The sequence below is a fragment of the Grammomys surdaster genome, unplaced genomic scaffold (genome assembly GCF_004785775.1).
Source record: "Grammomys surdaster isolate TR1022 unplaced genomic scaffold, NIH_TR_1.0 318, whole genome shotgun sequence".
NCBI lineage: Eukaryota > Metazoa > Chordata > Mammalia > Rodentia > Muridae > Grammomys > Grammomys surdaster.
In genome coordinates this window covers 362794-377075 of record NW_021604737.1, presented here as the reverse complement: position 1 = coordinate 377075, position 14282 = coordinate 362794, and the positions used below count along the sequence as shown (strand labels likewise).

Below are 14282 nucleotides of genomic sequence, written 5' to 3'. Positions count from 1 at the left end.
TTGGTCTATAGAAAAAAAATGAGTACAGAGTTCCCCTCTACTCTTTGTCTAAGTTTATTCTTTTTCAATATGTTGTTGTTGTTGTTGAGACAATCTTGCTGTTTTACTTATGCTGGTCTTGAACTTGGAATCCTCCTGCCTCAACCTATTGAAAACCTGGGATTACAGACATGTACCACTATACTCAGCAGTTTCTGCCTATCATTATCTTTCTTTACTGTGGTATACTTTTTACTACAGATGAACCAATGTTGATACCCTGTATTATTAATTAAAACCCATTTTGGGGGCTGGAGAGATGGCTCAGTGGTTAAGAGCACTGACTGCTCTTCCAGAGGTCCTGAGTTCAATTTCCAGCACCCACATGGTGGCTCAATACCATCTGTAATGAGGATCTGATGCCCTCTTCTGGTGTGTCTGAAAACAGCTACAGTGTACTCATGTAATAAAATAAATTTAAAAAAAATTTTTAAGTTTGTTCATATAGTTTTTCTGTGGGTTTTAACAGATGCACACATATTGTACATTTATGATGATATTCGTTTGAAGATAGTTTGATTGCCTTAAATCTCTCCTGTATATAGTCATGCCTCCCTACCTCTCTCCAACCTTTTAACAACCACTTCTTCTTTTGATTATCTATCTTTTGACTATTGCCAGAGTGCTGTAGAGTTGGGATCATAATAATAAATGTGTCTTCTTTCACTCAGCAAAGTGTTTCTGCCATGGTTTTTCATGGCTACTGTATTAGTCAGAATTGTCTGGGGGAAAAGAACTGATAGAATGAATCAGTCTATCTGTCTATCTACCTGTCTGTCAATCTATGTATCTAGCTATCTGTAGAAAGGGGATTTATTAGAATAGAGTGAAGGCTTTGGTCTAGCTAGTCCAGTAATTGCTGTCTACCAATGGAAGGTACAAGAATCCAGTAGTTGTTCAGTCCATGAGGCTGGACTTTAGTGTACCTCAGAATCTTGAAGAAATCGGCTCTAGTGCCAGTGAAGGAGTGACTTACTAGTGAGTAAACAGAGAGAGAGCAAGCCTCCTTCCTCCATGTCCGTTATCTAGGCTGCCAAGGGGGTGTGACTCCAACTAAAGGTGAGTCTTCCCACCTCAAAAGGTCTGGATTAAAAGTGAATCTTCCCATTCAAAATGTTTCATTAAGAAAAATCCCTCAAGGGGGCTGGAGAGATGGCTCAGCGGTTAAGAGCACTGACTGCTCTTCCAGAGGTCCAGAGTTCAAATCCCAGCAACCACATGGTGGCTCACAACCATCCATAGTGAGATTGGATGCCCTCTTCTGGTGTGTCCGAAGACAGCTACAGTGTACTCATAATAAAATAAATAAATAAATCTTTAAAAAAAAAAAAAAAGAAAAGAAAAGAAAAATCCCTCAAAAATGTACCCAGCCTCTTGGGTTTTAGTTAATTCCAGATGTAGTCAAGTTGACAACCAAGATTAGCCATCATGGCTACCATTCTTACTTCTTTCTTGTTGATTAATATCCCACAGTGTGGCTGTATCTTCCTGGCAGTGTTAAGTGAGAGTTCTCGCTGCTCCTCAGCATCCACCTTAGGTATTCACTGTTTGAGTAGATCTGAGGTAGAATTTCATGATTGTTGTCATTTACAACTCCCTGGGCTGGGCGTACAGCTCAACAAAAGCACACATGTCTAACATAATATGAAACCCTGGACTCTCCAGCATGAAAACACACACACCATGATGTGGAATGTCTTCATATTTTTTTTAACTATATGTGTGCACCTTCTTTAGAAATTGTCTTAACTAGAAACATATAACAGTAAAGATAAATTCTTTTTCAGAATTTCTGGCTAAGTCTTTTGTTACCTGTTGTACTGGCTGGTTTTGTGTGTCAACTTGACACAATCTGGAGTTATCACAGAGAAAGCCTCTCTAGAGGAAATGCCTCCATGAGATGCAGCTGTAAGGCATTTTCTTAATTAGTGATCAGGTGGGGAGGGCCTAGTCCATTGTAGGTGGTGCCTTCCCTGGGCTAGTAGCCTTGGGTTCTATAAGAAGGTAAGCTGAGCAACCCAGGGGAATTAAGCTAGTAAGCAACATTCCTCTATGGATTCTGCATCCATTTCTGCCTCTAAGTTCCCACCCTGTGTGAGTTCCTGTCCTGATCCATTGGTGATGAACAGCTATGTGGAAGTGTAAGCTGAATAAACCCTTTCCTCCCTAAAAAAAAAGAAATTGTCTTAAGGACTTTTATTCCTTATTCAATCCAGTTGTATTGTTTGGTTGGTTGGTTTGGTTAGGTTTTGGGGTTTTTTGAAACAAGGTTTCTCTGTGTAGTCTAGCTATACTGGAGCTTGCTATGTTAACCAGGCTGCCCTCGAACTCAGCCATCGACCTGCCTCTGCCTCCTGAATGCTGGGATGTAAGGCATGTGCCACCATGCTGGGCTTTTAATCCAGTTTATTATTGAGTTTGAGTTCTTCTTATGTCTTGGGTAGCAGTCCTTATCAGGTAGGTTTTTACATGTATTTTCTCTTAGTCTGGTTTGCCATCTTGTTCTTGGAATGTATTCTGTAGATCAGAAGTTTTATATTTCAGTGAAGTTGAGTTTTTTTAATTATTCCTTTCAGAGACTGTGGCTTTAGGGCTGTCCATGCCTGTTTTCCCAAGGAGTATATTAAATTTGTAGATCAATTTGTAAAATGATGACATTTAACAATATTGATTTTTAATTCATGAAATTGTATAACTTATCTTTTATTTGGATTTTCTTGCATTTTTTTTTTTCCGAGACAGGGTTTCTCTGTGTAGCCCTGGCTGTCCTGGAACTCACTCTGTAGACCAGGCTGGCCTCGAACTCAGAAATCCACCTGCCTCTGCCTCCCAAGTGCTGGGATTAAAGGCGTGCGCCGCCACCACCACCCGGCTCTTGAATTTCTTTTAACTGTATTTGTAGCTTTTAGTATACTAACTATTCAGTTTTTAAGAAATTACTTTTATGTGTATAGGTGCCTTGCCTGCATGTATGTCTGTGTTCCACACACATTTCTGGTGCCCACAGAGGCCTGAGAAGGGAGTTGGATACCCTGAGATTGGAGTTACAGATGGTTGTGAGCTACCATGTAAGTCTAGGAATGAAACCCAGGTCCTCTGGAAGAGCTTGATTTCCAGTGCTCTTAACTGCTAAGCTCTCCCTTCAGCCCATCAAGACAGTATGTAAGTAGCTGATCACAGTGCAAAGGTAAAGCATTGCCACAGGTTTGCTCTTCTGTGCAGGCCACTGAGCTGTCGTTACAGAACCACTTGCTGTGGTCTGCAGAGCACAAGGTATGTTGCCATTGTAAGTGGTGATCATAGCTTCTCTCTCTAAGTCACTAACATGCTTAGAAATGATTAACATAAGACAAGTAGGAGGGTAAGTACTTTAAGAAAGAACTTTGGAGCTGGAGAGGTGGCTCAGCAACTAGATGCACTCGCTGTTCTTTCAGAGGAGCTGGGTTTGATTTCTAGCACCCACATGACAGATTGCATCTGTAATACCAATTCTAGGGACCTGATGCTCTCTTCTTGCCTCAGTGAGCATACATGGTGCACAGACATACTTGCAGGCAAAATACCCATCCACATATTATAATAATGATGATAACAACAACAACAGCAACAACACAGAGATATATTCTGGTAATGTAACAGAGAACTTATCTAATGTTAAAGGCTCTGGGTTCAGTTCCCAGCAGTCAAAAAAAAAGTAATGCCATAGCCATAGTTTATAACAGGATGTTCCTTAAGGAACTTAGGTTTTCCTTTGTTAGTTTGGTTTGAACAACATCTGTAGTGCTGAAGTGATGTACTGTGAAGATGTGAGAGCATTTGCTTATGTTTAGTCAGAGCATTCATGAAATAACTAAATATAACAACGTTTCCCTGAAAGGTCATGAAGACCACGGTCTGTTGGTCATGTAAATATTTTACCAGGATGGTTGCAAGCGGTCAAGGCAGTCCAGTCATTCCAGCCGCTCCTACAAGCTGCTATGCATAAGGGTGGTCCCTGTATAAATATTTATTGTGTGCTTTGACTGGGAAGAAATCTTGCTTTAAACATCAACAAGCCAGTGGTTGTCTTGGTGCATACCCTGCTCAAGTGGGTGGTGCAGCCGCCCTGTTTGAAGTGGGAAGCTGTAATGTAGGACGCTGCTTTTGACTGGATTTTACTGCTTTGCTGCTTTTATAAAAAGTTTTAGAATTGGTAAGGTAGTTAATGGGGTAAAAACACCTACTGCCCAGACGATAACCTGAGTTCAGTACCTGAGACCCACAGGGTGGGAAGGGAAGAAGGGGAGAACCAATGCCTACAACTTGTCCTCTGACCTCCACATATATGATATGGTGCAGCACACATACACACACACACACACACACTCACTAAATAAATAAATAAATAAAATAACATGTAATTTAAAATAATAAACTTTAACACTTAAAATTCAGATCAATAAAAAAAATAAATAACAAATTTGGATCAACCATGTCTGCCATGGGCTGTTAGCTTTCTAACAATGTGACAGAGTACCTCAGATAATCAGCTTAGGTAGTATGATGGTTGTCTGTGACAGTTAACCATCATTGTCATCTTGGCTAGGTTTAGTTAGAATCACCTACTAGGAGACATGCTATGGGCATGTCTTTGAGGCATTTCCAGAGAGGATTAGCTGAAGAGGGGACCCACCCATTGAGGATGGTAGCACATCACTCAATAGACTGGGTCTCAGACAGATGGAAGGAGGAAAAGAAGAAAGCCAGGGTACCATTCCTTCTTCTCTGCTCCTTTCCTACTGGGATGTAGGAAGGTAAGGTGTTATAGCCGCATGCGCTTGTTGCCTCAGAACTGCCTGTCACCATGTACCTAGTATGGTGGACTGAGAGTCAAAACGAAACCGTCTTCTTTACGTTACTTTTCTCAGATATTGGGAATAGTGTCTTAGTCAGTGTGGTACTGTTGCAAGGGGACACTGTGACCATGATAACTCTCATAAAAGAAAGCATTTCACTGGGTCTGTTTTACAGTCTCAGAGAGTGAGTCCATGACCATCATGGCAGGAAGCATGGCAGCAGGGAAACAGGCATGGCCTGGAGCAGTAGCTGAGAGCCACAGCTGACCCACACTGGCCCTAGCATGGGCTTTCAAAACCTCATAGCCCAACCCCCAGGAATATACTTTCTCCATCAAGGTCAAACCTACTCTAACAATCTTTCAAATGATGCCACTCCCAGTGAGCCTGTGGGGACCATTTTCATTCAGACATCACAGCCAACAAGTATCTTTCCTGGTTTCCTTAGCACAGTGAGATTCTATATTAATCTCTCACTTCATTTACTCTGACCTGTTGTCAGTAAGATTTTGGTTTGCACTAAAGTCTTCTCTCTTAAACAGCTTCTACATTGGTTTTCTCCCGCCCACTCCTTTTTCCTGCTTTTTTGTTTGGCTCTGCGTTTTGTTTTTTAAGAAATAATTTATATGGTTCAGGCTGGTCTTTAGTTTGCTATGTAGCAAAGGCTAGCCTTTAACTCTTGATCCTCCTGGGTCTTCCTTTCTGAGTGCTGGGATTAAAGATATGTGCTCCCAAGCCTGGTTCCATTTCTATTTTACAGTTTGTGCTTGCCAGAATGTCTTATAAATAAAACCATGCACTGAGTCCATCGCCCATACCTGCCCTCTCTCACTTGGTGTATGTTAAATGATGGGACTTGAGCTGCAGAATGGCTCAGCAGGATGTGACCTGTGATGTGACCTGACTTCCTATGACTTCCACGTACATGTCATTCCACATGTGCCCGTGCACATGGATAGACACATAATTAATTTTAAAAATTAAATAATTAGTCTCAAATTTTACCTTAGTTTCTTTTCATTTAAACTTTTTAAGAAGTGTCCATATTCTTACTAAACCCTCCTGCTAGTTTATGAGGATAACCTGAGAGCCTAATGTTTAGTTTTCCATTTAGTATACATTTTCTTTTTTTCTGTTATAAAGTTACTGAACAATGTGGTCATCAATATTTTAAAACACCTAATGGGATCCTTCACACAGGCAATAAACATTGAGTTTCCTGCTCTGACGTGTGAGGCTAAGGCCTAGAGTCAGAAGAACCGGTGTCACTGGGAACTTGGGGTCATCTGCACTGTGATGAAGTTGGACAACAGATGATGTCACCAGTAACTGGCTGAAGCAATGAAAGACTTAAGCACTGGGCTAAAGCCCCTGCGAAGTGCTCAACCAGTCCTGTTTTACCTTTATAAACTGTGGCTTGGCCCCAGCGTCAGTAGGGAGAGCTTCCACAGCTTACAGAACGCCACTGTTTGATCTTTCTCTAGGAAAGACCAACAACCAGGTATTGAAATGCTAGACAGAAATATGCTTTATGGTTCTCATTCCAAACTGTATGAAGCAGTAATGTCTAACTCAAGCCAAAGTCAACTCCTAGCCACTTACCAAGTGAATGTTCTGTGCATTTTATACCTTCATTGGAAAAATGAGAATCATCCGCTCTGATGGAAGCTTTGGGAGCATGAAGCAGTGAACTGAACAGAAAGCAGCCATGAGTAACTAGAACTGACTGCAGAACTGTGGGGAATGTGGCCACAGAAAGTAATTGGAAGCTTTGAGTCACTTTCTGTTTCAGACGTCTGTGAATGTTGTGTTTGGTTTGATCACATGTTCCATTTGACTAAGCAGTTTATTCATAGTGAAGTTGGTGAAATATATAAATAACCGAGTTCAAAGAAAATGTCACATTTTACCTCTGTCATTTTTCTGTTTAAGAAGAGGAGGGTTTTCAAATACTTTTATGTTTTTTAAAAGTGGAGGGGGGCCTGGAGAGATGGCTTAGCGGTTAAGAGCACTGACTGCTCTTCCAGAGGTCCTGAGTTCAAATCCCAACAACCACATGGCGGCTCACAACCACCCATAATGAGATTAGATGCCCTCTTCTGGAGTGTCTGAAGACAGCTACAGTGTACTCATAAATAAAATAAATAAATCTTTTAAAAAAAAAGTGGAAGGGAAAGCTAAGGAGGTTTTTGACGGCAGTATTAAAGAACATCATGGGACACATCTGTAACTGTGTCTCTCAGGAGACCAAGGAGGACTGCAGGGTCATGGCAGCCATGCACAGTCAGACCCGTCAACTGCAGCAAGGACGGACAGCAGAACAGCAAGGACGTTCACACAGTGCAGATGAGATTGAGAAGACACTTAAGGCACTAAGGATGGACTGCAGATTTTAGTATTTTATATCAGGGTATTAGAGAAATCATTATTTTGTTAGACATGTATCAGAGGTGTAGGAAGACAGATCAGTGAGTTAACCTCTTACCCTGTAAGCATGAGGGCTAGTGTTCATGTCCCCAGTGGTATGGTGGCCTGCTCACAGCCCCACTTCACAGGAGGTGGAGGCCAGAGCAGGCTAGCTAGTCAGACTAACAGAGACCAAGAGCTGTGACCTGGCAAGAGATTCTGCCTCACTATATAACATGGAGAGCAATTGAGGAAGACAGCCTCAGGATTCAATATGCACACATGCGCCTTCACACACATACACATATCCATGGTGCCCATGTAAAACCAGAGGACAACTTACAAGAGTTGGTTTTCTCTTCCCATGTGGGCCCCAAGGATTGAACTCATGTCTTCAACTTTTTGGCATTTGTTTTCTCAGCCATCTCACTGGCCCCTAACTGATGCTATGAGCTCCATGTGCATGTTAGATCTCCACCAAGGATAGGGCTGCTGACCGTACTGTATCCTCTGGTGCCCAGTCCTGGTACCTGTATTCTTCAGGTGCCTGTTGGCCCTTGTCATCTGCAACAGCGTCCTGTAGCTGTTGTTCATCCTTGAGGTAGGTTGATCCTTGGTTTCCTGACTTGACTGATTTGGGGATAGCTCAGTCTTAATCATTCTCAAGATGATTCTGGCTATAGTTCCTGAGGTATGGGGAGTGAGAGACTGGCCAACTCTCCTCTTGAGTGCTGACCCATTGAGTAGAGGAGTTTTGGTCAGATGAGAACCCCCAAATGGATTCCAGGCTTGATCTTGGGTTGAGTCCATAGTCTTTTTATCAGGACGGCTGGCTTGCCTCCTGAAGGTTTCTGTGTCCCTTCCTTATCAGGAGGCCATGGATGGGCTGTGGCTCTTTTCCTCTGAGTTGGTCCTCAGCTGTCCACGCTCTCCCCTTTATTTCTGGCACTTTCCGTCTTTGTTTGAAGTTGTCCGTTCTCTGTTATCCTGACTTTTCTCATTCACTGCATCACATGTGGGCTGCTTCTGGTCCACTATCCTAGCCCAGGTCTCTTTACCCTAAAGCCTCTGCCCCATAAAGGGAGTGATCATGGAGTTACAGTTCAGAAAGGAAAAACACTTGTTACCGTGCCTGTAAATAATCTATGAAAGCACACTGCTTCCATGTATCATATATTAATAAATAAAATTGTGTATGTGAATGTGGTGCCACGGATGGAATGCCACACCTTGCATGACCCAGGCAAGCAACCCACTATTGGGCTGTCTGTTCCCTTAGCCCTCCCATAGTATTTTTGTGTTTGAAGTGTTGGAGAGTGAACCCAAGTCCTTGCTCATGCTAGGTTTACAAAGCGAAATCACTGGCCCTTGCTATTGGATGTATTTTTATTTGTTTTAGACAAAGTTTTGCTGTGAAGCCCAGGCTGGCCTTGAAATTGTAATTTGCTTAGATCAATCTCTGGAGGGCTGGGACTATATATACAATTACACTAGAATCCAAACTAACAATTTTAAAAAAATATTGGTGTTTTGTTTTGAAAAAATATCTTTATGGTTATGTTTTATGTATGTATGTATGTGCACTGTATGTGTCTGTATGTTTGTGTGAGTGTGTGTGTGAGAGAGAGAGAGACAAAGACATGGTGGGGGCAGGGGAGAGAGAGGGAGAGAGAGGAGAGAGAGGAGAGAGAGAGAGAGCGCTCACATGAGCATGTGAGTGTGTTACCTGTGGAGGCCAGAAGAGTGTGTCAGATCCTCTTTAATTGGAGTTGCAGATGGATGTGAGCTGCCTGCCAAGTAGATGCTGGGAACCTATCTTGGTCCTCTGGCCTAGTCGGTGCTCTTAGCCACTGACCCCTCCCTGACAGCTCCTAGAGAATGTTCTTATTGACACTTTCTATATTGGCCAACCACAGGTCTCATTATTAGTCAGCTTTCCTTCACATAACTTAGCTGGCGAGTGCAGTAACTGGGAAAGTTCTTCTGCAGAATTACACATGGAGATGGTATAAAGTTATGCGTTATGAAGCAAAATGTTTTCATTGTTTAAACATCTTTGTTCATTGCATACATCCAAAGGAAATAAAAACCTATTTGTCACGACCTGGAAATGATGTTGTTGAAAGAAAAGTACAGCAGGAGTAAATTTTTATAAATGAAATGCTGCAGGTTATTTTTTGCTCAGAATTTTGGTTACAGTTGTTTGGGATTTGGCTTTAAAGTCTGTCGTATTCTCAGGAGCTCTGCCAGTGCCGGCCTGGAGAAGGGAATTGCCCCTGCTGTAAGGAGTGCATGCTGTGCCTTGGGGCCCTGTGGGACGAGTGCTGCGACTGTGTCGGTAAGTCCACAGCCAGGGCTGTCTTCTGACCTTCTCTAAAGCACAGAATGGAATCCTGGACTTTAAATGATGTAAGGGGGGGGGGGCTGTCCACACACTCACGCACACATGCACACACACTGTTGTTGCAGACAGCAGCCTTCCATTAGGTTCCCTTACAGACCTTTGCAGTCCTGTGACTTCCCTTCCTTTTAGGTAGAAACTGTCCCCCACTTTTCATGGGTGGGGTACATCTTCTGAGAGGACTCCAGTTAGGACACAGCCTTTGTCTTCTGCCTCAGGTGTATGTGCCTTCGTACACACTTTGTGTAACAAGCTTTCTTCCCAACTCCCTGCAATGAGTTTCTCAGATGCCAGGCTGGGTGGCAGAGGCTTATAATCCCAGCTATTCAGAAGGCTGAAGCAGGAGGATCACAAATTCAAGGCATGCATGTGTTCACAGAATGAGTTCAATGCCTACGTGTCTCAAAATAAAACAAGAAAATGAACAAAAGAAGAAAGAGAAAGAAAAACATGGGACAGAAGGGACTCTTGGTAGCAGAACACATATCTGCCACGTGTGAGGTCCTAGTGAGATTACCTACCAAAGGGGATGGGGGCAGAGGGGGAGAACTGATTTTTTCTTCCCTCTTCATTTATTTTTGTTTTACGTGTATGGATGCTTGTGTGTATGTTGGTGCACATTGGTTGCAAGGCCTGTGGAGGCCAGAAGGGGCTGCTGGCTCCCTGCAGTTAGAGACAGTTGTAAGCTGCCACATGGTGCTGGGAATGGAATCCAGATCCTCTCAGCCACTGACCTCATCACGAGTTTATCTCTTTCTGATTTTTACTCAGAGTCCTTGCTTGTTTTCATCCTATAGTCCAACATGTTCTTTCTGTAAAGATTGCAGGTATTATTGGTAAAAGGTTCTCAACCATATCTACCTTCTGAAATTTAATTATCCAAAGGTTACTAATATACAAGTTAAAACACCAGATAGCTAGTATTATTTTAATTAGACTACTTTTTCCTGAAACCATCTGTTTCTAGGTCAGAAACAAAACCATAGATAAAAAGTTTTGTGTGATTGGAATGCTCTTTTTTTTTTTTTTTTTTGTATTTTGGACTGCCGTTTATTATTTATTTATTGTGTGTGGGTGTGTGTGAATAGAGGTCAGAGGACAACCTCAGAAGTTGGTTTTCTTCTGCCACCTTGTGGGATTGATGGGATCGAGCTGAGGTTCTCAGGCCTGTGCCCAAGAGCCTTTATTTGCTGGGCCATCACACCAGTGTACAGGCTTGCCATTGAATCTGCAGGTCTAAATCGGATCCCCAGAGCCTTGAACATGTGTTAGCTGTATGTGTCAGACTCAGTGGCAAGTGCTTCTACTCATTGAGCTGTCTCACTGGCCCCTGTACTGTTTTTAGCTAATAGGCAACAGAAATATTTGGGCTTGAAGTTGAACATGATATCACATATCTGTAGTCATAGCTGTTGGGAGGCCAAGCAGGAGAAGCTGAGCTGTAGTAAGACCTTATCTCTAGAGACCAAATAAATAGACCAATCATGAAAAGAAATATTAAAGGGCTGGAGAGATGGTTCATCCTGGCTCAATTCCCAGCCCTCACATGAAAGCTCACAACCGTCTGTAATCCAAGTGATTAGACACCCTCACACAACAGACATATGTGTAGGTAAAACACCAATGTACATAAAATAAAAAAGTAAACTTTAAAAAGAAGAAATAGTGAGTTTGGCTTTTAGAAAGAGCCACTAAAACCAGGCATGGTTGTAAGTGTGGATGTGCGCATCTGTGCAATGTTTGTGGATGATGAAGGTAGAAACAGATTTGGGAGAGGAGAGAAGAGATCATAAAGGAGATAAGAAATGGAGATGGTAATGGAATTCGTGAACAGTGAAGCAAAGAGGCTGTGTGAGGGAAGACAGAGGATGTGCTGGAGCAGGGGGCTGCCAGGAGGGATGTATGGGCAAAGGAGTAGATGAGAGAAACGTGTAATCCTTCTCCCTTCCCGCCTCCTTCTCTCTCTCTCTCTCTCTCTCTCACACACACACACACACACACACTCTCTCTCTCTCTCTCACACACACACACACAGAGTCTTAGTTACTTTTTTATTGCTGTGATGAAACACTATTATCAAGTCAACTTATAAAAGGAAGCATTTAATTTGGAGGCTCACAGTTCCAGAGGGCTAAAGGGCATGACCATCATGGCGGGAGGAGCATGGCAGCAGGCAGGCAGGCATAGCTGAGAGCTTACATCTTATCTGAATGAAAAGATAAAATTAAAAGAGGATATAACTACTCCTAAAGTAAATAAATAAGAGATGTTTATTGTAGCTATAAGGAAGAAAGCAGGCAATAGGAAGAATCCAGGCTGAATATGACCAGCTGACAAAACAGGAACCATGAGAGGGAAAGGGAGAGCAGAAAAGCCACCAACCAGGAGAGGTGGCCTGTGCCAGGGAAGGGAAGAGGAAGCTCAGTCCCTGGGAGAAGAGGTTTAGGGTAAGGTGAGGAAAGCTGGGCAGTCTCAGGTACTGAGAGATGCTGGGAGAGCTGGCCTGCATCTGTTTTGATATGTTAATAGGCACCTCAGTTAGCCATTTGTCCCTGGTTTCTGAGACATAACATTCTAGCCTTTTGTTGATGTTAAAGGAGTGATGTAATCTCTTCTATAACTACTTCCTGTTAAAATTGGGGGGATCCAGGAAGGCTGGAATGTAGGACAAAGCTGAGAAGGGAGACAGGAGTGCAGACTGGGTGGTATCTGTTTTGCCTGCTACCCAGGTTCTGTGAGACCACCTGGGACTAGTGAAATGCTGACAGCTTTGGAGACCTCTGGGATGTAGGTTCCAAGGAACACCAGCACTGGCCATCAAAGGCAGTTTTAGTTGATTGGCAATCTGCTGGGACAGGTACAAAATAACAATAGAAGGTAAATTTGGGGTAAAACTTCCATCTTAGGTGTACATTTGACAGTTACAGGCCCATGGTCCTGGTAGTCTAGGAGAGGAGAGGAATCCCAAGACCAGGAGAAGGGGGATCCCACCTCAAGGGTAAACAGGGTAGGCAGTGAGGGAGAGCTTAGGCTTGGTTGACTAAAGAGTTCTTATCTGGAGTCCATTTGACCTGTAATAGGTGGATCCAAGTCTCACGACTCCCTGACAAGAATTTTGTAAGTTTAGAAAAAGAGATAAGAATTTTAGGTATATTAACATTAGCATTGTTTGTAATCTGTACTGAATCCACATGTAAAGACTCATGCCCCTGAGTAATAGTAAAAGAGGGTTGAATGTGTAGATTGGACAGAGGTGTTTTCAGCAGAAACACTCTTTTTCCATTCTTAGGAGACAATCAAAGAAAATTTATCAGGGCTACATTAATAGCTTATCAGAACTCTATTAATTAAAGCTAAAACCCTGAACTCTCAAAGTCTAACAATGGCATAGAGAGGGAATGAAATCTGAAACACTTTAAACTCATTTTGTGACTTTATCTCCTTCAGAGTGAGGTCTGTCAGCAAGGTAAATTGTGTCAGCTTTTCTCAACAGAAGACCTAGTAGTCCTAGAAAAATGAGTCCTGAGGCCTGACTTAAATGAACTAACAAGGCATCTGCAGCCTTGGGGAAGGAGCTTGTTTGACTGATGCTGTATAACCCACAAAACTACTCTTAGCCTAGCCATCAACATCCTCAGAGATCTGAGACTAAACCTTAGCAAATAGTATAATACAAATGACCTGTGTATCAATTAAAGTGACAGAGACTCACTGCTACCTGGGCAGTTCCCCTAGGCTACCATGGTCTAGGTGGCTTGTTGGGGGCAGTGGTCTATCTTTGGCTATCAAACATGACAGCATTAAATCTTTAGCTGCAGCACAGAGCAGCTCGGCCTTTGGCTCCGAGGTCCCAGAGTGTCTGAGAGGTTTTGCTGTGGAGGAGGCTCCAGGGAAACTACCTCACTTTTACCAGGCAGAGGACGGCAGGCAGGTGAGACATGGGCAGTTTTCCCAAGTGCTGAGCATTTTCATAGTCCAGGGGGAGTCCTCAGCACCCCATCTGTCTTTAGAGACCTTACAGTTGCTGCTGCTAGGAGCTGACACACTTCTTCCAACAAGCCCACACCTACTCCAACAAGCCCACATCTCCTAATAGTGCCAGTCCCTGGCCAAGCATATTTAAACCACCACACATGGCAATAAGCATAGCTCTGAGAGAATTAAAGAACATGGATCCTTTATGAGGTCAGTAAGTTAACTGACCGTTAACTTACATGTCTTAATTATCTTTAACAGTTTACAAGTTAGTAGCTTTTATAAGATTAGGATTTTACAGCTTTATCCCTGTTAAGTTTAAGTCTTAAAAATTTGAGTTAAAGATTTAATTGAAGATCCTTTAGAACCAAAATAAAACTTCAAACTATAAATTCAGTCCATAGAGATTGGGAACTTTATCCCTTTATAGTGCATCATTATAAAACATCAGAGCTTTTTATATGACTCTATATGTTTAAACAAGAGTTGAATCCAAGTTACATTTATAATATATCCTAAACAAAAGTTGTATTACATATATAGTATGTTGTAGCAAATTAAAATTACCCATGTATAGGTTTTTAACTATAAACTTTTTGTTGCAGGATTTAAGCCAAATTTTGCTA

General features: G+C 42.4%; 1 protein-coding gene across 1 annotated transcript in view; it reads left to right on the top strand.

Annotated features, from left to right (window-relative positions):
* The window catches only part of Twsg1 (twisted gastrulation BMP signaling modulator 1), a 36954-nt gene that overhangs the window by 7541 nt on the left and 15131 nt on the right, over window positions 1-14282 (top strand). The window contains exon 3 of the mRNA XM_028777969.1: window positions 9519-9618. Coding sequence (XP_028633802.1) covers window positions 9519-9618 — 100 coding nt within the window. The remainder of the gene's footprint in view (window positions 1-9518; window positions 9619-14282) is intronic.